General features: G+C 44.5%; 1 protein-coding gene across 2 annotated transcripts in view; it reads right to left on the bottom strand.

Annotated features, from left to right (window-relative positions):
- Positions 1-26,036, bottom strand: part of LOC119390964 (general transcription factor 3C polypeptide 3) — a 156,634-nt gene that overhangs the window by 112,576 nt on the left and 18,022 nt on the right. For both annotated transcript variants that reach the window (XM_037658677.2, XM_037658678.2), the window contains exons 4-5: positions 14,681-14,755; positions 11,764-11,816 (exon numbers count right to left, since the gene is read on the bottom strand). In XM_037658677.2, the coding sequence (XP_037514605.1) occupies positions 11,764-11,816; positions 14,681-14,755 (128 nt within the window). The remainder of the gene's footprint in view (positions 1-11,763; positions 11,817-14,680; positions 14,756-26,036) is intronic.

Genomic DNA, 26,036 nt, shown 5'->3' with positions numbered 1-26,036 from the left:
AGGAAATTTATTTGCAAATAATAATAATAAATGCCCTAGAATACTAGAAGTGAAAAATGTGGTTGATGCACTGGAAAGACCGTAGGACGTTTATTAACGACACCCAGAAGCGCATGTAAAGAGCAACGGAGAGTATGGGACGAATGGACGACATCCATCGTGTCTATTCTAAGGTGTAGCAGACTGTGTCTGGTTAGCTTTGCAGCCACTGGGCATACAAACTGTTTAAGTCCCATTATACCTTAGGTCATGCGTTCGCGAAACCTGAAGATTGCGCACCTGCAGACGATCAGAGCGGGGTGATATACAAGCATGATGCGAGGATTGCGACGCGACTTGCATCGGCGAAATGGGCAGGAAAGGATCAGCGAGGCTTAAAGAAGGCAAACGGGACGTTGTTAGTAACTCATGCAACGCATTCTAAGACGGAACTTGTTGAACACTACTGGACAATAGGGCATAGCTTTGACCTGTAAACAATGGGACGACGATGGCTCGTGAACGAAGGTGGAGGGAAGAAAACTCCTGGAATCGTGGTTCATTCGCCATGATGCATCGGCTTGCAAAAACGACCACGGCAGCCTACTGGATGTTTACAAGGACCTATGTGACACTGGTCGATCACCGCTAATTTCTTTTTCTTCTTCTTTTTTTTTTTTTGCCAGTGTATACTGAGGATGCCACGTGCATAGGAGGAGAAACGTCTGCGATTTTGTTAATAATTGTAGTGTTAAGTTGGAGTAAACCTTTTACAATAAGTTCCAAAGAGGTTTTAAAAAATTGCTTTGCTAGTTTACGGTATCTCTGCCTCTCAACCGTTTCGCGCTCTGCTGCTTTCTAGCCACCTGTCAAACGCAATTATCGCACAGCCTCAGACGAAGGAAAACATAAACTTGGCGTCCTAATGCTCCACCAAAAACCGAGCTCGAAGCTCAAGTGACAAAAAGAATATATATGCCAAAAAAAAATGGACGTGAACTTAGCAAGCTGTTCAGTTGCAGCATGATCGATTTACGACATGTAGTTAACAAGTAAACTTGAAGTTACGTTAAAGACAGACCGCTGACCTCAATCGGTCTTCTGCAGGGAAGATTATCCTCTAAGCGACATCCTCTCCTAAATTGCAAAGGGAGCCGTGTTATGGAAAGGTGGAGAGGATATGGGAAAGTAACTGTAACGGTATTTCCCGCTACATTTACTGTGTAAAAAAGTAACAGTATTACAGATACGGAATGCCACCTATGGTGCATCCATCCATCCATCAATCCATCCATCCATCTAGCCACCTATGACTTTGTGCTCTTCTGGCCGTTTCCTTAATGGAATGTATATCAAAATCGGTATGGCATAACATGACTGTATGACGAACATAAATGACAGGTCATAACATGAAAATCATTACATGCATGACATGAATAGCATGATTTACATGCCACGGTGTTGGTGCTCTTACGGCCAATTCATTAACTTGATATATACCAAAATTAGTATGGCGTGACAAGAGTGTAGACAAACATAAATGATAGGTCCTTTCGTGGAAATCATGAAACGCATGTCATGCACAGCATGACTTCCATGACATGGTCTTAGAGCGCCCACCACCGTTTAATTAGATGGATATATACCAAAATTGGTACAACGAGACATTTCTGTGTGGCGAACACATATGGCAGGTGGTAACATGAAAATAATGACATGCATGTCATGCATTCCATGACATACATGCCCCGCTCATGGTGCGCTTGCGGCCGTTTCGCTATCCTGACATGTACCAAATTTGGTTTTTTGTGATGTCACTGTATGACAAACATAAATGACAGGTGGTAACATGACAATCATGACATGCATGTCATGTACAGCATGATTTACATGCCACGCTTATGGTGCGCTCGTGGCCTGTTCCTTAGCTTGGTATACACCAAAATCACCAAAATTGGTATTACAAGACGTGACAGTATGACGAACATAACTGACAGATGATAACATGAAAATCATGACATGCATGTCGTGTAGGGCATTATTTACATGCCACGATCATGGTCTACTCGCGGCTGTTTCACAAGCTTGACAGCATTACATGCATTTCATGTATAGCATGATTTACATGCCACGCTCATGCAGAGCTCACAGCCGTGTCGCTAGCTTGGTATACAGTCGACTGCCGATTTTTCGGACGCCCGATTTTCCGGACATGCTCGAAAATTCGGACGCTTTCGCGGCACCGTCACCAGCCCCATAGACTTCAATGTATTAGAACGTCCGAAATTTCGGACGCTGAAGCTATTCCGCGTCCGATTTTTCGGACTTTCTGCCCAAATTGCAGGTCCGAAAGGCATTATTTGAAGCCCCCACCTCTGCCGCGTCTATTATCTCGTAGGTTCGAACCAGCGCTTTCGCGAGTCGATCTGTTTGAGACAGTAGCAGAGTCCGAAAGTCAGCTTTGCCGCAATGCCGAAGTGTTATGGGGTGAAGCAGACCAGAAATTCAAAGGGGCCGCTATCGCGGCGCCGTGCGGCGATGTTACGGATAAGCAGCGGAAATGCAAGGAGGCGTGATGGCGGCGGCTGGCAAACGCGCCAGTACGGCTTAATCGCTGACAACCTTTACGATAAGCATCTTCAGTTAACTGCTCGGTAGTGCAGGTAGCCTAGCGCAGTTGCATGCGTACTGCACGCATTTAATAGGCGAGAACCCAAATACGACGCGCCGCCATTCCTGCTGCGTCTTTGTGCGAGACCGCTAAGTGCGCCGCATAGACGCGTTGCCTTCGCGGACGAAACCAACTCGTCATTGCCGCGCCCGTGTGCGGTCAGGAACTAAGTGCGCATCACGAACCCTTTCATGATAAATGCGTGCGTACGATAGAGCAACAGTAAAGTGACAGCGTCAGCTTAGTTGGCGATGTGCTGCACACAACTAGAAACGATCGGCTTCACACGGCAGCAAATGCTGCGTATCGGCGATGTGTGTGCACATCGTTTACATGCGCACAAGCATCAGAGAAAGCCGGACGAGTCGTCCGCTCTTCCGCCACAGTCATCGTTTACAAACGCTTAAAGGTGAACATTTGACAGCGTTCTGTCTTACGCTTCATGCGAGATAGCCGTAATCTATTCCGCGCTTTGCTGTTATCAGCGGCGCTCATCACGAGATGCAGAAGTGGCGGTTGGCACGTACGTAGTTAAGCGGGGTTCGCGGCAGGTACCGAATGTATTTGCGAGAGCCTGGGCGCGCACCAAAATGCCTGATAATTGTACTGGGAGGCATTAAAGCTATTTCAGACGTGGCTGGGGCGATTTGACCGCTTCAGCTAAATAAAAAAGCATGAATTTGATTTTTCGGACTGCCCGATTTTTCGGACGATTTCGCGGTCCCTAGGGAGTCCGAAAAATCGGCAGTTGACTGTACACCAAAACTGGTATTTCGCGACGTGACTGTATGACGAACATAAGTGACAGATGAGAACATCATGATAAAATCATTACATGCATGTCGTGTAGGGCATGATTTACATGCCACGATTGTGGTCTGCTCGCGGCTGTTTCGCTGGCTTGACATACACCAAAACTGGTATTGCGGGACGTCACTGTATGAAGAACATAAATGAGCATAAATGCCAACTGTAACATGCATATCACATACGGCATGATTTACCTGACACTCTCTTGGTGCACTTCCGGCCGTTTTGTTAATTGTACACACACCAAAATTGGTATGGAATGACATGAGTGCATGACGAACATAATGACGTCATGCATTCCATATACCAGAATATACATTTCATTATATAAAACATTGTACATTAGGTCATGACATGAATGACCTTATTTTCCTCAAAAATAAACAAGGCGATGTATGCTGCTCTCTGCTGGCTGCTTCGCATTACATCGCTTCCTACGGTGTGTGGGATCTGCCGGATTTTTCTGATATAGATGTGAAGAAAGCAAAGCGGACAAAACGACAACTTGCTGCCGGCAGGGACCAAACCTGCCACCTTAGGATTTTTTTTGTAATGATGCGTGCAAGTCTGTGTTGGACCTACTGTTGCCACCCCTTAATTGCGACTGAAGGTCGCAGGTTCGGACCTTGCCAGCGACAAGTTGTCTTTTCGTCCACTTTACTTTCTTCACGTCTATATCACAATCACTACACTACACTTAAAACAGTACAATTAAGTCCCCTATACCCTCCTTGGCTTCATTATTTGCTGGTTTTCATTACGATTGTGTCAAACAAAAGAAGTGAGCCCTCAAAAATTCCCTTCCTTCATAGTAACTACTTACAGATAAAAGTTACTGAAAAAACGCCAGGCCTGCACGGAAAGCGCAGCACAGTCACAGCGAAAGCTGGAAGAGCGGCATTTCTAGAGCCAGTTATAAACTCTCTTGTGGCTACTAATACAAGTACATTAGCAACGTACCCACTACGCCACAAATCATAATTTTTGGAAAGTTGGTAAGCACCCACCACGACATTATTCGTTATTCTGCGGAGAAGCGAGGTACCACCTGTAAGGCATTATGTGCATTTTGTTGATGCGACGGTTGATGACGATGAAGAATTATGGCTTTGTAATGTAATGGGTTGGAAGCTTTAAACGACCCACTAGTTGCGTAATTCATATTGTGTGACGCCCGGTCGTTATTTAACTGTCCCACCACGCTTTATAAGATACGTTAACCGGAGAAACGGAGAGAGAGAGAGAGAGAGGAAATTAAATTTATTGAGAGCCTGAGGAAATGAATCATGAGAGCCTTATGGGCTTCCTTGGCAACCAATAGAAGTGCACTTGCGAGGAACCCACTACGCTGTAAATCATCGTAATTTTTGTGAAGTAGGGAAGCAGCCACTATGCAATTTTTCGTCATTCTGCGGAGAAACTTGGTACTCGCTAAACACCTGTAAGGAATTATGTGCACTTTGTTGATGCTGTGGCTGATGACGATGAAGAATTATCGCAGAGGCCTTTGTAATGGGTTGGAAGCACTCAACAACCCACTCGTTGCGCAATTTGCATCGTGTGACGCCCGGTTACAGAATTTGCGTTTCTGTGACGCCTGGTTATTTTACTCTTCTACCGCACTACATTACATATGTTAATGTGGTTCCTTCCCGACATGAAGCCTGTATAGGGTCTTTTTGCAACGTAGTTTCAAGCACCGGCATGGTCCTGAGGTAGAACACTGGGCTCCCACGCACAGGGCCCAGGTTCGAACCTCGTTCCGTCCAGGAAATTTTTTCTTATTTCCTTTTTTTTTCTTGTTTTGTGCGATAGTGGTTAAAGGGACACTAAAGGCAAATAATAAGTCGACGTTGATTGTTGAAATAGCGGTCCAGAAACCTCGTAGTGCTGCTTTTGTGCCAAGGAAGTGCTTATTTTGAAATAAAATCACGTTTTTAGTGGTCCTCATCGCGTTAGCGCGCTTCAAATCTCCCGCCTGAAAATACGACTCTCATACGTCACTGCTGCCGTGCCCAACGTTGCCCGCTTTTACTGCGCGGCCGCCGACACTAGTAGCAGCCGAGCGGAAGTAGCGGAACCCACAGTAGCAACAACGGCGCTGCGGCAAAGACTTGCTCGGATGGGCACATTCAAAACCGTCACCAAGTTGCGGTTGGTCTCGTAATCCTCAGTACGAAAGTGCAGCGAGCACACACGCAGACTGTTTAGCACACTGGCGCAATGGCATGACACTAAGCCACTTCGAGCGTAAGGGTTCATTCCGCGGCACCCAGTGAAAAGACACACCGGTTTCCTTGCTGCAGCACTGGCGTTGTGCACCATTCGGGCATCCGGCAATATCACACGCATGTGGCATTTTGTCGAACTTTCTGTCAGAGCGACTTTCACGAGCGCGCAAAACACGCACGGCAGTACGCGATCCCGAAACTACCACTGAGACGGGCGAGGCGCACTTCGGCGAAAACGGAACCTTTGAACCATGTTTGAACCACGCGCGCCGTTCCCCATGGCAACGCCACGGAGGTTTTGTTTTCCATGAATCAATCGGAAACGAACAAACAGCATTTTATTACGTCTTTTGTTGCTCGGAATGTTCTTTTTTTACTGCTGCTAGTTTGATTACTAGTGATTTATTGTAGGCCGACTTCCCTACGTCATCGGGATCACTTCGAAAATGTCCCACTCGTGGCGCTCATCATGTGATACATTTAGCTTAATTTCTCGGTAAGTAGGGCACTGCTGTTGATAATATTGCAGTTTTAGAAGTTGTCATACATTGGGCTTTCACTCTGACATAAATTGTTATTTGCCTTTAGTGTCCCTTTAAGGACACCGGCGGCGGCGGACAAATACGGCACCAAAAACGGCCGTTGAAATTATCTAACAGCTTTCGCTGTAAAAGTAACTAGTTACTGGCCAAGACTGCTGAATTGTTAACTTTACACTGCCACCTACAGCATGTGATGAAAAAGGTCGCGGTATGATGCAATACAGTATTTGTTGCTTTCAAACACTTGTGCTGTTGCACTCTTTCAATCAGCGTTGCAATTTCGTGGAAAATTCTGCTTATTTTTGCCTTCAGTGCATTCGGTGCTGTTGTCTCGCTGTACTGCACGTGGCCCTTCACGCCACCCCACAAGTCCATCAGTGTCATTCCCAGTGGGGCCAGGGCACAGGTCTGTGCTGATGAATCCACAGTCCAGGATGAACCTTGTCGAGCCACGCTTGAGACTGACCTTCACTATCCTCCCGAGACCCAAAGTGCACACATTTTTCTTAAACCGTCAGAATAAGTCAGTATGGCTATGAAAGTGAAAAGGGTTAAATAGTTCTTCAATAGCCGAGGTAGTTTCAGCTCAGTGCAATGTCCACTATATTGGACACAGGGATTCTACCTATTCTTTTTCATGCAGTGAGACTGTGATGATGTATCAAATATTTCCACTCAAACTCATGTGTGAAAATTTCGTGTTGAGTCAAAAGATAAAGTAGTGAATAAAGGAGATAAAGAAACAGCCTTCTACTGCTCAACAAAAATTTAGCTCTTGTGTTCACCTCTTGTGAGTTATTTCAAAATGTTTGTTGTCCTTTGTTATGCAGAAAAAGAGCCAACATTTCGTGCAAAAAACTTGGTTTCCATGTTCCAGTCCTGCAGTCTGCAACGAGCTGCGCTGGCAGGGTCAGCCAGCCTTGGAAAGTTGCCAGTGCTCTTTTCTTGGGGTTTTGCTAGAGATTGTCTAGCCTGCTTTAATGGTAGACACCACTTAGCTTCGTTCCCACTCCGTTTCATCCTGCTTGTTTGCTTGAGCCACGAAGGTCTGAGCAACAGATTGGCGGAACGCCATAAGTCTGAGTATTTCTTTTCGCCATTTCTGTAGGGAGCACAGTTCTGATTCACAACAGTGCCGTCGTCGACATCGGACAGCTCAGTGTCCAACGTGTTTCCTCCAGCAATTCTTCGCAAAATTGTGTCAGCCATGTCATTAAGCATGCAAGGCTGGTCTCCTACAGGTAAAAAAACACTGTTTCATCCACAAGCCGCTAAATACCAACTCACAGGAAGAGTAGATAAAAGCAAGCACATGAGCAGGTCCAATTACGCATTCTGTGCATTTGCTGTTGTAGTAGCTTTGTTATAAAGCTGAATATATACGCCCTTGAAATAGTTTGAAATAAGAGAATGAGTGGTTACTCCTCTGGAACATGAGATAAAACACCATGCCACTGAATGCCGCCATTTTGGAAATGTTTTGGCGGGAATTAGAACGATGTATTTTCATCAATGCTGCATAGATTGTGCCAGCAGGTGTCCAATAAATTGGACGGTGGGGTATTCAAGATGACTGCATGGGCATAGGAGTATTGTCTCATTACTTAGTGTCCAATATATTGGACAAATTCCCATAGTGGGATCTCAGGAGGCTGTGTGCAAGAGAACCACCGTGTTGGAACCACATGTGCCATAGGAGTGCAAGAAAAACGTAACGAACGTCACTCACAAGGCTTTCGAGGATGTCGTTCACATAGTGTCGAATTGTTAGTGTATCATCAAAACAGATGTATCTCATGATGCAGCCATCAAAAGTGCTACGCCATACACTGAAGGACCACTGGTATTGCTGTGTCTGCCCCAGACAGTAAGTATTCCTACCACTCCAGTAATGAAGATTATGTGCTGTTGGAGAGATTTACTTCGTCTGTCCACAGCACGCGGATCAGAAAGTTTCACTCTTGTTTCCACTTCATGAAAACCCAAGTCTGTTTTGAAAATCTCAGTCTTCAAGCTTTTGATGTAGATGCAAGAATGAAAGAAGGGGAATTGCTCGAGGGGTTTGTTTCTTTGTTAGACAAAACCGAGTGAATCGAACAGGCAATTAAGGGGAGACGCGGGTCTTTTTTTTTCATTTCTTTTATTAGCTGGGTGAACTGAACGAAATTTAACAAACTTATCCCATTTTTTCTGCAGATTCCAAATCTTTAATTAGATTTTTGGTAGCTGCATTAGAACAAAAGATGTGCAATCTCTAAAAGCATATTTCTTACGGGAATTTTTGGCAACTTTGCTTTGTCAAACACAGAAACAAAGTATGTGGCAAGGCTGCCAGAGAGCTGGTTTAGCCGGTGATGCTAATCCGGTTGTCTTCAACAAACTGAATGCAAAATAAATAGACGTAAATGTGAGTGAAATTTTTTTGCTGCATACTATTTCTGATAATCGAGAATTACAATTTGGTGAACAACATTATAAGAAAATAAATAGCATCACCGGCTAGACCAGCTTCCTGGCAATCTTTCCGCATACTTTGTTTTTGTGTTTGACAAAGCAAAGTTGCCAAAAATCCCCGTAAGAAATATGCTTAAATATGGGTTAGAAATTGCATATCTTTTGTTCTAATGCAGCTATTAAAAATCTACTTAGAGATTTTGAATCTGCAGAAAAAGCTGAATAAGTGTATTAAATTTCATGCCATTCACCCAACTTTTAAAAAACCATTTTTTAAGACCCACGTCTCCCCTTAAACTGTGGGAAGCATAGAGGACATCATTGGTTTTTTGAACTGTAGTGTAGTGATTATCACATAAATAGAAATGAATTAAAGTGGATGAAATAACACACTTTCCGTCAGTCGGGCCCAAACCTGCAACTTCTGAATATGCATCCGGTGCTCTACAAATAGAGCTATGATGAATTAGATGGGGTTTCATGTGCCAAAACTACCACATTAATTAGAACTAACAGACAAGAAAGCCAAAAAAAGTATAGGAGGTGTTATTTGTAGTAGTTATGACGTAAATGTGAAGAAAGTAAAGTGGACGAAAAGATGACTTGCCGCCGGTCATGGCAGCAAGTTAGATCACGTGCTTTGTGACGCCAGCAGGCACAAAAAGAGTTCCACACTCGCCGTCATGGTTACTAATGGCACTGACTAACACTCCTAGGTTTAAATGCACATATATACCCCATAAAGCGGACGGGAGAATGACTGCCACCGTAGCTCAGTTGCAGAGCATTGAACGTGTTATTCAAAGGTCGCAGGTTTGGTTCCTGCCAGCGGCAAGTTGTCTTTTCGTCCACTATACTTTCTTCACATTTACATCATAATTACTACAAATAATATTCCCTATGCTTTCCTTGGCTTTGTTGTCTGTTAGTTCTAATTAACGTTGTGTCTAGCAAAGAAAAATGAGCCCTTAAAATTACCCTTCTTTCGTTCAAAACCACATGACATTTCACCTTCGTCGAAATGCAACCACTGCAACGGGGATCGAATACAGATCTTTTGGGTCCCTGATGCATTTAAGAACAGAACTTCAGCGCAAATGAAGACGGACCACGAAGACAAGAAAGACAAGGACTGGCGCTTTGTCCTTGTCTGCAGATGCAGATGCAACAGAGATGCAGATGGACGTAATATGGGTGTATCTCACTTTCTTTTTCTTAATTCTCACCCCTGATGACTTCAAAGTCCCAGCCTCTGCACCAGCATTGAACACGCTGTCTCGATGATTGGCAGCAAAGAATGCCAAAACATCAGTTCCAGTATGTTGGCCTAGAGTCCCAGCCCTGCGTCACTTCCTAGTGCAGCTACCCATCTCGTATAAAACTTGGTAGCTCTTGACAGCCTTCCTCCTGTCGCCATGCACAGCTCCCAATCCGGGAACCATTTTCACCTACCGATCAATCGAGGCGGGCATGGCTGTTCCCTGAAACAGGCAGTCCCGAGCATGGCACCACTGAAATGTCTGCCGAAAATCTATGCATTGAGAAGTCAAGCAAGATCATTTGCAGAGTCGACAACACCATGCACTGACTGTATAGGTCTTGCCAAAGCACATTACAGGGTTATGTGCCTGCAAAAAATTTGTGTTTCTCTTACGTGTGGAACAAAGGAAATTATCTACAAAATGAGATGAGTGTGCAATAAGGCCTATGTGCACCGTCATGGTCTTCCTGCTTTTAAACTGCCTTGCCCTGACTGGCCCACATTATCAATGTGCAAGTGGTGAGTTCTCATTCTACAACCATGAAAGAGCATGAACCAGCCCTGTACTGAGCTAGCACCAGCAATGAAGGCATGCAACTACGTTCGTCATCAAACTCCGCTAGGGAATGCTTGCGTAGCAGCGCGCAAGTGCGTGTCCATTTCATATTTCATGTATTTTACAGGCTTTTGTTATTTCTTGGAAATAAAAAGAAAACATGCGAATATCAACACCATATAAATGCTCATTTTTATGGTATTTGAGGCAGCATACAACTTAAAATTGACCGGTTAGCAATTAACTCTTTCTGGCACGGTGGCCACCCCCAGTAGTCACCTTTTCTTCATTTTTTTTTTTCTCTTGAAGCACACGGACCCCTCGCGTTACATTTTATACGGCGTGTTTCTAAAGCTTTCAACATAATGATAGAGATGATGCCACTTCGTTTGCGCTTCAATGTTACGGGTTACGCCTGTTTTCATCCGGCTGCCGTCGCCTTCAAGGTGCGCTGCACGATCAACGCGAGATATTTTTCAGAAATGAAAGTCTGTCCGGTTCTTATTAAGTTGATAGCTTACGACAACACATTGTATAAGTAGCTAATACCACAGAATCTAGAAATTAGGAGCTGTACTTGGTCAGCACAGAGCGCTGTGTCGATGAAGTTCGTGATCATCCAGAGTGACCACCATGCATGAAGGGTCTTAGAAGGCTGGTAATATATTATTTTTATTGGGGCTTTGAGGAGAAGTTTTGCAAAATACTTTAATGAGCCTTCAAGATTGAGATGGAAGGGGGTTACATACAATGTCCCCATGTTCATGCAGGGAAAAAAAACACTGTTTTGCAGCCTTCCACCGAAATTGAATGGTAGACCCTTACTGCATGGTGGTCACCTGAGGTGACCACCTCATATCTTTTGAACTAAAGGTGCCAGCTTTTTTTGCTTGTGATAAAATCATTTTCTCAAAAAGAATTCACCGTTTTTTGCATGAAACTCTGTTTCCTGCCAAAAATGCAGTTCTGTGCATGAAAGAGTTAAAGTAATAATGAAAAAGTTGACAAATTAAATTAATTAATTAGTATTGATTAGTGATTAAAAATATAAATTGCAAGTACAGACAACAACTACTTATATTCGGTATGTAAAATTTTTCCAGAGCTCTTGGGATTTTTAATCTTGGTTTGAGTTAGCTGGGACACCATGCAGCTACATCGTGGCACCAGCAGACATGTACTGTATGTCACAAGAAGTGCTTGTGTGTGACATTTCATTTGGCTTGCCTTTGATATGCAGTGAAAGAGGGATCACATACCCTGCCTCGTCGATGGCTTGGCCGGAGGAAGTCATCGTCAAGTTCTTGATCAGCTGCACAGAGAAAAGTCAAGGTCAGATACAGTGTCTCCTGGTTGCAGTGTCGCACACACAAGTTTCCTTTTCCCATGTCAGTTTTAGGGGCGAAGCTCCTTAAGGCGGCACCCGTTCGTCCCTCGTAGTAGTGCGTAACCAGTCCTAACGCTAGTACCAGATCTTGACCTCCAAGGTGGTGCCGGTGGGAGATTTTTCCTGTGCGTTGTTGAACAATAAAAAATTCGCAGCGTGCGCGTTAACTAAAAGCCGAATTCTTCTGTCTCTCATTCCCCATTAGCAGCCATTGGCATGTTCCAGTAGGGAAACGTTAGTAGAAGTAGAAGTGTAAGTGTTAGCTAAAAGCCGACTTCATCTGTCTCTCATTCCCATTAGCAGCCATTGTTTACCTCCAAGGTAGTGCCTGCTGAGATTTCTCCTGTGCGTGATTAAACAATAAAAATTTTGTTCAATTTTGTTCAAAACGCCGTTGATTGATGAAATAAACCAACGAAAGACGCCAGATGTTTTCTAAAAGCAAAACGAAAGAACGCCAGATGTTTCTAAGGCAAAACGAAAAGACGCCAGCTGCTTAAAGGGATACTGAACAAAATTTTCGCCGCCGAGATAAATGGCCCAATTGAAAGAGTGGGTGCTGAAATTTGTTGAAACAACCTTCATTTCAGCCAGAGACTAGCAGAAAATAATGAATTTAATGCATTTTTCGCAAATTGGTGCATCTAGCGGCCGCGCCGCGAACTAGAGAGGAAGTGACGCGAAACTCGGCGGATACTGACTCGCCAATCGTGCTCGCTGCAAAATCGCTTACCAATCGACATCGCAAGCCGCCACCCGCTGCCGCGCGTCTCTCTCAAAACGAGTTCTCACGGTCGGGAAGGTGTTCTTGAGAGGAGAGGTGGAGAAAGGGAAGTAACAGGGCAGGAGAGAGCGTACCGGTTGCCCCCCTCTTGCTGGAGCATTCGACGTCACGGCCGTCGACAAGCGCACTGGGGTGCAGCCGCCGCGCTCTCACAATCCACTAAAAATACGGCCAACTGCTCGAAATTACATGAAATAAACGCTGTTTCTAGGAACAGTCATGTCGTCCGAGTCGAATGCAAGTGTTTTCGTAGCTTTTTCAAATTTTTGTTCAGTATCCCTTTAACGAAAGATGCCAGATGTTTTCTAAAGCAATGGTTTTCTAAACAATGAAAATTCACAGCGTACATGTAAAATTAAAGTGAGCTGCAAGTTGTCATAACTCATCGAACCTTTAGTATAAACGCGCCCGATCTCACGTCGGTGATGATGTACTGGGCAGAATTCACGGAAGATTCACGGTTTACCGATGAACCTCCGCAGCTTCGCCCACTCATCATCATTCACTCCGTGGATATGCTGTGATTTTTTTTTATAGAAGAGTGAAAGGGCCCTTTTCCGACACAAAGATGGAGTGGCACCAAGCTGAAAAAGCAGCTCTGTGCAGGTGCATAAAAAACAAAACTGGCTTGTTCAGATGCTACTTTATTGCTCGAATAATTTTGCAATATGTGCGATATAAATTATTGCCCTTACTTTGGCCTACCATTAGATACTGCTCAGTGATAATTATTACGTATGCCAAATGGGACAATGCCCTTTTTTTCCAGGGTCCTTTACACATGTCGCCATTTTTAACACTCACTTATTTAGAAGTGACAAGCACTTTATATAATTCTGTTATGGGCAGGAGCTTCAACTGCTCCAAAATAGTATTAGAATTTGCACTGTACTCAACGCTGGCCGCTTCTGTGAATTCCCTTTTATTTTTATTTTTTGCAGTGAAGCTGTCTGGTGCTAGCTTCAAGGAGTACATGTAGGCAGATTTAGGATGGCGACAACTCTGACAGAACCGCTTTCAAAGCACACAGACGCACACTATGGCAGATGCCTTGAATATAATGTTTTAGTTTCTTTTACTTCTGCAGTTTCATGCACATGTCCACCATCATGTTTGCACATGCCCACAAGAAGAGGCGGCATCCGCGTCAACGACACCGACCCAATATGGCGCTCACCAAGACAAAGGGTGTCACCAACATGCTCCCGGGGGAGGTGGCACCGACTTGGAAGCACCCTCATTCAGAAAAACTTCGCACCATCTTGTGACGCAGTATGAAATGCAGGGTTGATGCCGTTTTCAAACTTAGGGTTGTAGAAAGTGTGCATTACACAGCGTTTTTCGCAGAACCTTAGGCTTTCCCTTTTCATGGCAGGACCTAGCTCACACTGGTAGCCATGTGAGTGCATCCACACTAGTGCACGTGCTGCAATTGGCGTAGCCATCTTTAATAACATGTCATAGTCATTCTCCAATACTTCTCGTCAACCACTTGCATTTGTCCGTTGTGTTGTGATATAAGAGGTCGCGCTAGCTATGTGTTCAGTTGCTCTTTGGACTTGCCATGAGTCGGACGCCTGTCGTATGCTCCAAATAGGAACAGTGGCAGTCGAGCCAATTCCACCAATGAAAATTGGGCAAATGAAGCCAAATGCATGCGCCACGCCTTTCCATCGGAACACTTCCCCAGCTACGCTGGTCTTCCTTCTTCACAAACAGTTGGATTGGGCTCTAAACTTTTGTGCAACATATATATTTTTTAAGATATATATTCTAGAAAATGGCAGTTCTCTGAACCAAGTTACTAAATGCAATTACAAGAAAGAACACACAGTGTGTCAAGCTCTAGCACTGCATGCGAGACTGATTCTGAGCTTGAACCTTTTGTGAAACCGCCACGGATGTGATACAGGCTTGTGTTGGCACTAGTTTGAATAGCATAGATCTAATGCAAAGTTGAAACGCACAGAATGAAGAATATACAATGAGGCACTAACACACTCACCTTCTTTGCAATGCTCTTCCTTTGGTGTCAAGGACAAGTCCATGCGGTCTGTGAACTCGGCAAAGGTTATCTCCCCTGCAAAGACCACAGCAGAAATGCCAAGCAACTTTATGATAAGACAGCCATAATGTGGTAATGCAAGTGGGTATTCATGGAAGAAATGTCACACAATAACGTCAGCACTCATTAATGGCCAGAGCGCAACTCACTCTATCCTCAACACCTCACATCCAGGAAACTATTCAATACGGTTCAGGTAAATATTTTTACACAACTATCATCATCTTCATCAGCCTGACTACACCCATTGCAGGGCAAACGCCTCTCCCATGTTTTGACAATTACCGTATTTTCCGGTGTATAAGTCGCACCTTTGTATAAGACGCACCCCCTACTTTTTACGACTTTCGAAAGAAAAAATGATATATAAGACGCACCTTTGTATAAGACGCATCTATTTTTAACTCAGTCGACATGATAAAACACGACCCACGCAGAGTACATAGATTGCGAAATGCGTAGTCACGCACGGCACTGAATATCTGTAAGCAGCAGTTTTATTAAGGCGCAGAAAACCACTATTTATTCTACTGGATTTTAAGCCACATCCTCCGGCGCACTGTCAAAAGTTCTTCCGCCTCGGTTGGCAGCATCGCTGGGTTGCCGTCGTCAGCCTCTGAGCAACTTTTACGCAGCCTTGTAAGCACCTTGAAGCACATCGTTGGAACTGCCTGTACTATGGTGGCTACCATACCTTTAGGGCATTACCAGACTTGGCGAGAACACATAAACAACGACCGCGCCGCACGGTTATCACGCGATCGTCTGATACCACCTACACAGTACACGCATACAAAACGTAAATGGCGACCGGAAGCCGGAAGCTGCGACTACTGCTGGACTGCAGCGACGTCTCACACGGAAACTGATGATGATGATAATGAAGTGGTACTTTCGCTTTTGTAACTGATATTGTGGGCGCTATAACGTTACAATGGACCGTTGTGGTGCTCTTTTTTATTTATTGCCTCAGTTCTTTGGGTTTAATTCTTCGTTTAAGAACAAACAATTCAAACAGTACAATGGGGCACGCGACAGTGGTGGCTTTTATTGCGGCCGTAATCTCCGTGGTCGCCGCGCTGCTTGAACAGCAAGTAGCTGACATCTAAGATCGCAGCCGCTTCATTGTTACAACAAAATTAGATATATATTTACGAATGCCCCTGAGCTCAGTTTATCGTACTCATAAATTAAATATAAACAAATTGGTCTCGCAGAAGACTTTTTGCGTATATAAGACGCACCGTTGTATAAGACGCACCAGCGAAAATCTAGGAAAAAAGGTGCGTCTTATACACCGGAAAATACGGTAATCCCAATCCTGTACTTTTTTCAACCCTGCAAACTTCTTAATCTCATCTGCCCACCTAACTTTCTGACTCCCACTCATGCCTTCTCTTGGACTCCAGTCTGTTACTCTTGAGAGGTACAGATGCAAAAATTTTCAGTTGTTGCTTTTTTTGTGTCAAATGAAAGGCCAAGCCCTCAAGAACCTAGAAAATGTACCGGTAAGTGTGAGTGCACCCTGGAAAGGTAATTACTGAGCATTTTTAAAAGTTAGTCTCGGTTCTTACTGTACCCTGACGTCATAACACCGCAAGAGCATGAAGCGAGCCTCTCGCCACGCACTCACACAAGATATCGCGACATTTCCATGGTTGCTCCGTACCTGGCTCCGTTGGTCACACACGAACAACCATTTTGGAAGTTTTGGTACCTCACGTCATCACTAGCCACACTGGTGCATGAAGTCAACAGAAGTGACACTGTTGCGTGACGCCATGCCAGTGTTAATGTCAGTAGGCGCGCCACGTGAAAATGGACTTTAAAGTCAAAATAAAATATCTTATCAGCATTTACTGAGTTTCATACTAGCGCAAAGCTGTCTCTGTATACAGGAGATTTGTATGGCAGAGTAAACTTGCCTATGAAAATTCACGTGAGTATTCCTTTCACCCTTTGAGGGTTGAATGTTTTTGAAAAAAAAACATTCCCAGATGGTCAAATTGCTTTATTGCAGATTTTGAATGTACAATATGCGTAAAGTCGGGAAAAAATTATTTTAAAAAATCAGGAACCGTACTTTGGTGTCGGCATCACTCCAACTGCAAAATGATAGTATTCCAGTGTGTGGTATTCCTTAAAACACAGGTTTATGTGCAGCGTCTTATCCTAGTGTGCACACATAAAACATGTGTCTGTTATCCTCTTGCAGCGAAGAGTTGCATTTGGCCATATTGCCTCTTTGCCGTCCTTCTGAAGACCTCGGGGGAAACTCGGTAAACAAGGACAGCGAGAATACCTCATGAGCATTGTTAATAAACAAGCTCAGAGCCGCACCAATAAAGATGGAGATCAACTTCTGCCACCCTGCAAGGGAGCGCCGATAAAGACGAAATACAAGTTTTGCACTCCTCCATTGCAATCATGCGCCGAAACTGAAACCACAAAAGGGCGTTGCCGCACACCGTGCTGAAGCTTGAATCTCCACAAGAAAGTAGCACAATCAAATTTCAAACGCTTCTTGTAAGTCCTATGAGGTGGCAGCACCTCTCGGTAAGCAAGCGTCATCAGTATGGCATGAAATTTCAAAGGGAGTATCGAAACCGCACCCGTATGGCAAAGACCTCGCAGGACAAAAATCGCCACTGTACATGTACAGCCAAAACCCTCAATGGGTTAATGACCAGTGATAATCTTGCCTTCATGCTACATGCCCTTGCCATGCCCATTTCTTCTTGGTTTCGACTAATATGTCCTTAACACCCATTCCTTCCCTGACCCACCCTCCTCTCTTCTTGTCCCTTAAGGTTACACCTATCATTTTCCTTTCCATGGCTCACTGCATCGTCCTCAATTTAAGTTGAACAGTTTTCATAAGCCTCCAGGTTCCTGCCCCACAAGTAAGTACTGATAAGAGGCAGCTGTTGTATATCTTTCTCTTAAGAAATAGTGGTAAACTACCATTCATGATGTGAAAATGCCTACCCAATGCACTCCACCCCATTCTAATTCTTCCAGTTACTTCCGTCTCATGGTTCAAATCTGTGGTCACCACCTGTCCTAAGTAGACATATTCCTTTACCTCTTCCAGTGCCTTGCTTCCTATCACAAAGCGTTGTTTTCTGCCGAGACACTTCTGCCAGTCCAATTTAGTAATCATGATTTGCAGTTCATCCCCTGAGTTACTCAGCATTGCCATGTCCTCGGCGAATGGCAGGTTACTAAGGTACTCTCCATTAAGTACTCTCCCTAACTGTTCCCAATCTAGGGCTCTGAAGACCTCCTATAAGCAGATGGTGAATAGCACCAGACAGACCGTATCTCCCTGCCTGACACCCTTCTTTATTGGAATTTTATTGCTTTTTTTACGGACTATGGCGGCTGGGGAGCCTCTGTATATTTCTTCCAGTATTTTTATACATGGTTCGTTGACGTGCTGATTCCATAGTGCCTGCATGACTGCCAAGATTTCGACCAAATCAAATGCTTTTCACAATCTATCAAGGCTATATAAAAGAGTTGGTCATATTCCGTGTGTTTCTCTATCACATGATTGATAGTATAAATATGGTCTATTGTCGAGTGGCCTGTACAAAATCCTACTTGGTACTTTGGTTGATTGAATTCTAAGTTTGTCTTAATTCTATTAGCTATTACCTGAGTGAAAAGATTCTAGACAACAGACGGTAAGCTGATCAGTCTATAATTTCTCAAATCCTTGACGTCCCCTTTCTTATGGATTAAGACGATGTTAGCCTTCTTCCAAGATTCTGCTACTATCCCTGTCAAGCGTCTAGAAGAATCTGCCGTATTCCATATCTCATCCATACTGGTAGTGACAATGTCTTCCTTGTCTCTTAGTGCATATATGTGGTTTTTGCCTGTGCCCAGTTTTCTCTTCACTGCTTTTAGACTTCATTCATTCTATAGAGCCTGTTCAAGTCTCTCCATGTCATACCTTCTTATGTTGGCTACCTAGCACCTATTGATGATCTTCGAAAATTCTGCCAGTGCTATTCTGTCTGTTGGGATAGAGGCTTTCATGACTGGACGTTTCTTAATGAGATTTTTCATCTCCCGGGAGAGCTTGTCAGTGTCCTGCACACGACCGTACCTCCAACTTCTATTGCACACTCTGTGGTGTTACGCGTCAAATTATCGTTCATTGCGTCAATGCTAAGGTCGGCTTCCTCTGTTAAAGGAAGTCAACCTAAACGTTGCGCGGTGTGTGTTACTGCACACCGCATGACAAGCTGAAGCTAGAAAGATGTTCTGTTTATCTCCACAAGAAGGTAGCACAATCAAATTTCAAACGCTTACTGTAAGTCCTAGGAGATGGCAGCACCTCGCTTTGAGCATGTGTCGTCATTATGGTGTGAAATTTCAAACAGAGGGTCAATACCATTCCCGTATGGTAATAACCTTGCATGACAGAAAACTTCCACAGTACATGTACGGCAAAAATCTTAGAAGGATTAATTTGGAAAGCAGCTGCAGAAAATAATATATAATGATGTGAACCTGCGTGAAGGCACGTATACGCTGGCTGAAAGCATGCCGCGCGGCGTCCTGCCTGTCGGCGCCTCCACTCAGCCAGCAGTGGCACGCTTTCCACATTGCTGGCACGAGAATCACGAGACAAAAGTGAGCATGTCGAACTGTGCGCGCCCGCCAGCTCGCTGCTGGCTTCTTCCCAACACACGGAGAGAGGTGGTACGGGTGAGAACAATGTCCGGTTGCTATGACGACGCCCGTGTGAGGAGGAAGAGCAGAAAAAGCAGGCGCTCATTGGTGGTTTGCTTGCATGGCAGCCGGCGGAAGGGGCACGAATCAGTCAGGGAGCGATTGGGTCAGTGGAAGAGAAACTTTAACGCTCCTCGGGAGAAGGAATAAAAAGTGGAGTCTCATGAGCGGCGTGCGAGAAAGGGCCGCACAGCCAGTGTGTTCATACCTTGAACCAGTACATAACACTTATAACACACAATTAAAAACTCTATTTTAGACAGCAAAACATATTGTGTAACATCACTAAAAATATATGTGAAGCTTAAGTAAAACTACATCAGTTCCAAAAATGTTCTGCCCTAATGCTAGCTGTATTCTGAAAATCTACCTTGCCAAACACTTCAACACTTTCCCTGAACAGTCCATCGTGCGGTATAGAATAGAACAGATCTTCCACGTCTACGAAAAAGGCCGTGGTAATGCGGGGCAGTCCTTTTTCCAGCATCTGCACAGTCTTTAGAGCTACGAATAACATAAGGGTCATGACATACAATCTTCTTGAGCAGCTGCTTCAGGAAAGAACCGATGGCACACTGCCGGCTGTTCCTCTTCAAAACGATCGTGCAGAGTGGGCAATCCACCTTGTGGGTTTTTCCAGTAAAGATAATTTCTAACGAATATATGTCAGCTTTAGAGACAGACATTGCCACGCCTTGTAGCCAGTTAATGGCTTCTTTCCTCTGGAACTTTGCCTGGAAATCAACAGGTTTGAAGAGCTTTAGAACAGCCTTCTGGGCTTTGCCTTCAAACATTCCTTGCGGCATGACAGAGAAGCGACCCTTCTTGTCGCATGACAACGAAGCGCCCTTCTTGTCTGCTTCCTAAATGGTCAGGTTGCTTTCCTTGAGGTATGAAACCACTTTCTTGACCAGGGCTTTCATAGAAGTGAGGTGACTCACATGACGTAGAAGGCAGTCCCATGGCACATACCCTGGACTGATCAGGAGCATGTGTGCCCACACACTGCACTGTCGCCAGTAGCTCGGAATGAAGAGTCGAAGGTTCGAAGCAGAACTTCGGTCCCTTTTCCAGAGTGTCTTTGATGTCCTCCAAGAGGTTTACGTTGCCCGGGATTGTGACTGTACTCTCCAACATGGAAGCCCGTCAAATGAATGGGAGAGTAAGGCACGTTCTTTGCCAAACAAACTCTGTCATTTTCTCAGACAGTCTTATGTACTCCTGAAGTCGTCTCACAGTGAACCACTCATCCTGTCCCTCATAGACGACAACCTTCAGCCAGTCAGAGCCTCACCCTCCTCCAGGCTTCTGACTTCATGCAGATTCTGCATGCGTGGCCCCAGGAAGGTTTCTGTGTGCCGGAAAGTCTCAGGATTTCCGAAAATCTTGGAAAGAAAAAAATCTCAAAAGTCTCAGGAGGTACAATCCTCCATTCGAGGTAGCAGGCCACAATGCTCAACTGGCACTTTGACAAGGTGATCAGGTTTACATAAGTAATAGCAGCTTGTTCCTTGTTTTTGGGATGTAGAAAACAGACTGGGATAGAACAAGTATATAGAACAACATGCGAGGCATGTTGTTGGCCTAGTCAATTCATAGATTCAGCAAGGTTTTAAACTGCGCCAAGTAGACAGGACGAAAACAAGTAGACAGGTCGTCCTGTCATCTTTGCACAGTTTAAAACTTTGCTGAATCTATGAACCGACTAGCCCAACAAATGCTTTGCTTCAGTATATTAGTTACATTGGCTGTGAACTTTAAGCAAGGGCTACATAAGCAGAACACCTTGGAACAGTAAGCAACACTTCTTCAGGTGCTTTATCTGTACCTTACTTTTCAAGTCAAAATGGCTGTAAGCCACAAGATAGCTCAAAGTGACGAAAAATCTTTTTCATAGAATTTTCATAGAGAATTTCACGATGGTGAAAAAGATATTTCATGGTGGTGAAATTAGATACACAACAACAACGAGCGAGACTTAAGCGTTTCTTCTAAGAATTTCTAGCCATTCTGACCACCATAAAATTATCATATTTAGCAGGTACTTACTTTTGACAACCATGATTCATCGAATTCCCCTTCTACTCTTTTGACACGGATACCCTCCATCGCTTTGTGTTTGTATTTCCTTTTTCTTTTCCTTTTCTCTTTTTTTTTGTTTTACTGATAGAACTTTCTTTTCTGCACTTCTCTTTTTTTCTCTTTTAACACAAAAGTGTTTTATGCCAGGGTCCACCATGGCTCCACTGACATATTTCCGTCACGGATATGACGGTGAAAAATATACACTAAGAGATGGCAAAGAAAGAAACTAGAAGAAAAAGTTCAGTCGCCGGGAGTCAAACCTACGACCCCTCGCTCTGCAGCATGTGGCGCAAAGCCACTCGGCCACAGAGCGTACGCTCTTCAGCTTACTAACGGCGAGCTATCTATATACATCATTTGCCGTCGGCGGTACTCGGACCTCGGTGGCTTCAGCGTGTTCTTGTTATCACTAGTGAGATGGCGCGAAGAGCGCGGAGGGCGCGCTTTATTAAAGGTTGTCGCCCGGCGCACCGCGATGCGATCGTGCCTCTACAGGTGGTGTCTCCGTGCGCGTGGGCTTATCTCGCCATGGGGGCGGTTTGTACATCCTGTGCTTTCACCGCAAGTTTCCGTTGACGTTACAGAGAGCACGAAGGTCACATCACTCGCTGCAGCGGCTGCGTTTCCGAAAGGAGCGCGCTGTTCACAAAGAAAGAAGTAACAATTGTGACAGTTGTTAGTTCATGCTCGTCCTGTGTATGTTCTTTTCGCGCGTCCTTTCTGCTTTAGAGCGCGCTGCAAGTTTCGAGCTGCTTGCCGTTCTTTGTGTGACATTAGAAATTGTTGCTATAGCATTCATTCCTTCGCCCTCGTGCTGAAACAATGCACAGCAAATGCTCAACTACGTTTGTGAAGACATGTTTCACTTTCGTGTTATACCGATTCCTATGACAAGGGGTCAGCCATGTCTTTTTCACTGATGTTGTAGAAAACAGATTAAAGATGCAGCTGGAGGCGAAGAAGAAGTGGCCAAGGGCACGCTCTATATCTTTTTATGTTTCTCGTCCTGACGACAATAAACCGAAGACTTATCGGTTCTGCAGTCTCTCTGGTCCTTCTGAAACATGGTGCCGTGACCAGGAAACCTGAAGACAGACATGAACACTCCAACCCAGTACGCAACAACAGGTTGAAGAACGGAGCAGCGGTGTCTGGCCCAACACCAAACCGTCACGGGAAGGACCACGACCGATGACCGTTGGCCATGCCGCTACACAGGCAAGGGCTCTTTCAACACGATTTTAAGCATGAATAGAGAAGTCATGTAGAAGAAGCGGAAGACACTTCAAGCAAATGTGACAACGCTTACAAGCAAAACTGATAAGACAGCAGAAGCAGATCGAGCGCAACTAATGACGCTTCTAAACCAGATGAAGAGCGTGTCACAGGCATTAAACCAAGCTAACGAACAGATTGAATCACTCATCGAACAGGAAGACGCAGAGGCAGAATTTGAAAGCATTTTGCAATATGAGATAAAGATTGTCGCAGCAATGACAAAACTAGAGGAGCGATAATGAGAGTTGGAGCAAGCAACACAACTAACTACGAGAGCATGCAAGAGCTTGTTAAGTTGCCACATTTTGAAATGATCAAGTTTGATGGGAAAAGAACAGTATGGCCTAGGTTTTGGCATCAGTTCAAGACATTGGTGCACAACAGATCGAACATGCTGAAGAGTCAGAAATCTAATTATCTTTTGGCGTCACTCAGCGGAGAGGCTGCTTCTCTAGTAGATGGTTTATAGTTCTCTGCTGAGAATTACGAGCATGCAGTCACTCTTCTGAAAGAAATGTTTGGGCGAAAAGACAATTTAAGAGAGACATACATATAAGAGCAAATGTAGAAGCAGTGAAGAGTTCCAGAGATGTGGATGGATTGAATAAACTATTCCAAAAGTTACAAGTAAATACACGGGTGTTGCAGTCGTTAGGAGTGGAAATGGACAGTTACGCCACAGTGATAACGCCTGTCGTGAAATCTGCGCTACTGGTGGACATGAGGATTAAAGGAGTACTGACATGAATTTTAAAATTTTTCGGGTTGTTGCTCTAAATGAAAGCACGGGTGTCGAGAACCCTAAAAAGAGTGTCATGGTGCCTGGGGATGCATTGCATATATTTCTATTACCGCTTCTTTCAACCAGCAGTTTCGGTTTCGGTTTCGAGAGGGCGGCTTCATAGTGACGTGTCAAGTCTGCCCGTGACGTCACGGGCAGACTGCAACCCACGAAATATGCACCTGCTGTCCTTTGCTGTCAGTCGAACGTGGTTCATGATGAGTGAACTGTCGTCCAGTGCCTCCGACAGCGATTTCTGTGATTTAGGCTGCATGCAGAACCCAGATTTCGCAAACCAAGTGAGCTGACTTGAAACGTCATAGGGCTCTCCATGCGGTGAAGCTGCCTTGCAGATACTGGGAGATGAAAACTTTAAAATCAAACTTAAATATTTATACGTGTTTCCCGGATGCGGTGCAGGGAGAGCGTTAACACTACATGCCAAGGAAACCAAAAACGTCCGTTTTGCTGCACTTCAAAATTGTGTCAGTACTCCTTTAAGATGAAAATGAAAGAAATGAAGAAAGGTGCCGACAACAAACCAGCAATGACGGAGCCAGACTCAGCATCAAGAGAGGGCACGGGTGGTTTGAAAAGAATTAAGGAGTTTTTAAACATCAGCAGCAGAGAAGAAACACATGAGGATAAACCTGCCGAGGACCAGTCACCATGTTGTACGAGAGGGACAAGAACATGTACGCTTCAAAGCACCTCAACGAAAAAATGCATTTTCTGTGAGCTGACTGAACATTACAAGGAAGACTGCAGAGGAAGCATAATGATGAACCAGAAGAAAGAAGCCTTGCAGCGGGAGTGAAGGTGTTTCAGATGCACTACACCTCACCATACATCTTCGGTGACAATCATGGTGTCCTAAGGGAGGCTTAAATGGAGTGATTTAAGCTTTTATGAAAAGCACCCTATTGTTTTGCTAAGAGAGAGGTGCTTGTCAGAACTCTTACTACTTCATGCGCATCAACCATGCATGGTGGTGTCGCGTCAACACTGACGCATTTAAGGAAGTTTTGGATTTTTCGTGGCCGACAGATGGTAAAATACATTAAGTATAACCTCACTACAACAGACCTTCACAGTGAAGAGGATTTTGGTCTGTTGTAAAGGGAGTATGTAAAATCCAAGTACTTTACAACAGACTTTTATGTAAACGCTGAATGGGTCTGTCATAACCGGAGAGAATTAAGAGTCAAAAACATGGTCTTATTTTTAACGGGGGACCAAAAAAAAATGTGATTTTTGGAAAATCGCATTTTCAGTTTCTGTAGCCCATTTTCTATCTGATTCCAAAATATCCTCCCTGAAAACTACGTAGAACTGCTATAAAATTTTTTTTTTTGCATCTGCCGACTTGGCGAATATTGCGGAAATAGCAAAAAAATAAAGAGTTTTTCAAAATTATAGCTCGACAACGGCGCAACTGGGCGCCACCATTTTGGGTTTGTCGTAAAGAGCATTTCTCCATGTTCAAGTTCTCCATTTCAGCTAGCTCTTCCATACTGTAACAAGCATACAAAAAGCACATGTTTGAAGTTTAATTCAAGGCCTCCGATTGGCTGCTTCTGCCTTGATGCTCGCTTCGGGATCGTCGTCTGCTGCTTGTGCGTTGCGAGGTCGTGGCTGTCGAAAAGCGCGCTACTTAGTGACGCGTTCGCACTCATTCTGTGTTCACGGGTTGACGATTCGCAACTTTCACGGCCTATAGGTGGCGCGACTGTACATCCAACATGCCGGTTGTTGAGATTATCGGCCCACTGCAGATGGTTTAGGAATGTACACGTTTGGCGAAGAGTTCAGTTCCTTGCGCTTCGGTTGCACTCCGATTTATGTTTTTGTGAAAGCAGGGTTGCAGTGACATATAATCAGTAAAGGAATGTCGGGCACGTAATTGGAACCTCATTAGGAAGATAAATATCCACACAATTGTAAATAAAGCAAACACACTCATAGCGTGCTTGCGGCTTGCGGCGCTTAATCGCGCGTTGCAACCCCCGCTGTGTTGTTAGCACAATATATGAGAGTAGGAGTCTCAGTAAAGATCTCTCAGTAATATCAGACAATCTCGGAGACGTGCTTTATCTCATTTTTGCTCGCAGTTGCATTCTGCCGCGTAGCTTGCTCAGCTCACTTCAAAGCACGAAGCAATGTAAGTAAACGAAAAAAAATGTGTTGCCCTTCAAGACCGAAGCACAAGAACCACTTGAGGCATGTGCGATTATAGGACATATGGTTTTATTGTGCTTTCTTGGTAAAAAGAGAAAAAACAAAAAAACGCCAGGCCTGCGCTGAAACCGCAGCACAGTCACAGCGAAAGCTGGAAGAGCGGAGTTTCTAGAGCCCGTTGTAACCTCTCTTGGGGCTACAATACAAGTACACTAGAAAGGTACCCAC

The sequence above is a fragment of the Rhipicephalus sanguineus genome, chromosome 4, assembly GCF_013339695.2.
Source record: "Rhipicephalus sanguineus isolate Rsan-2018 chromosome 4, BIME_Rsan_1.4, whole genome shotgun sequence".
Classification (NCBI taxonomy): Eukaryota; Metazoa; Arthropoda; class Arachnida; order Ixodida; family Ixodidae; genus Rhipicephalus; species Rhipicephalus sanguineus.
The sequence above is the reverse complement of the archived record's forward strand: the minus strand, read 5'-3'. Positions and strand labels throughout refer to the sequence as shown.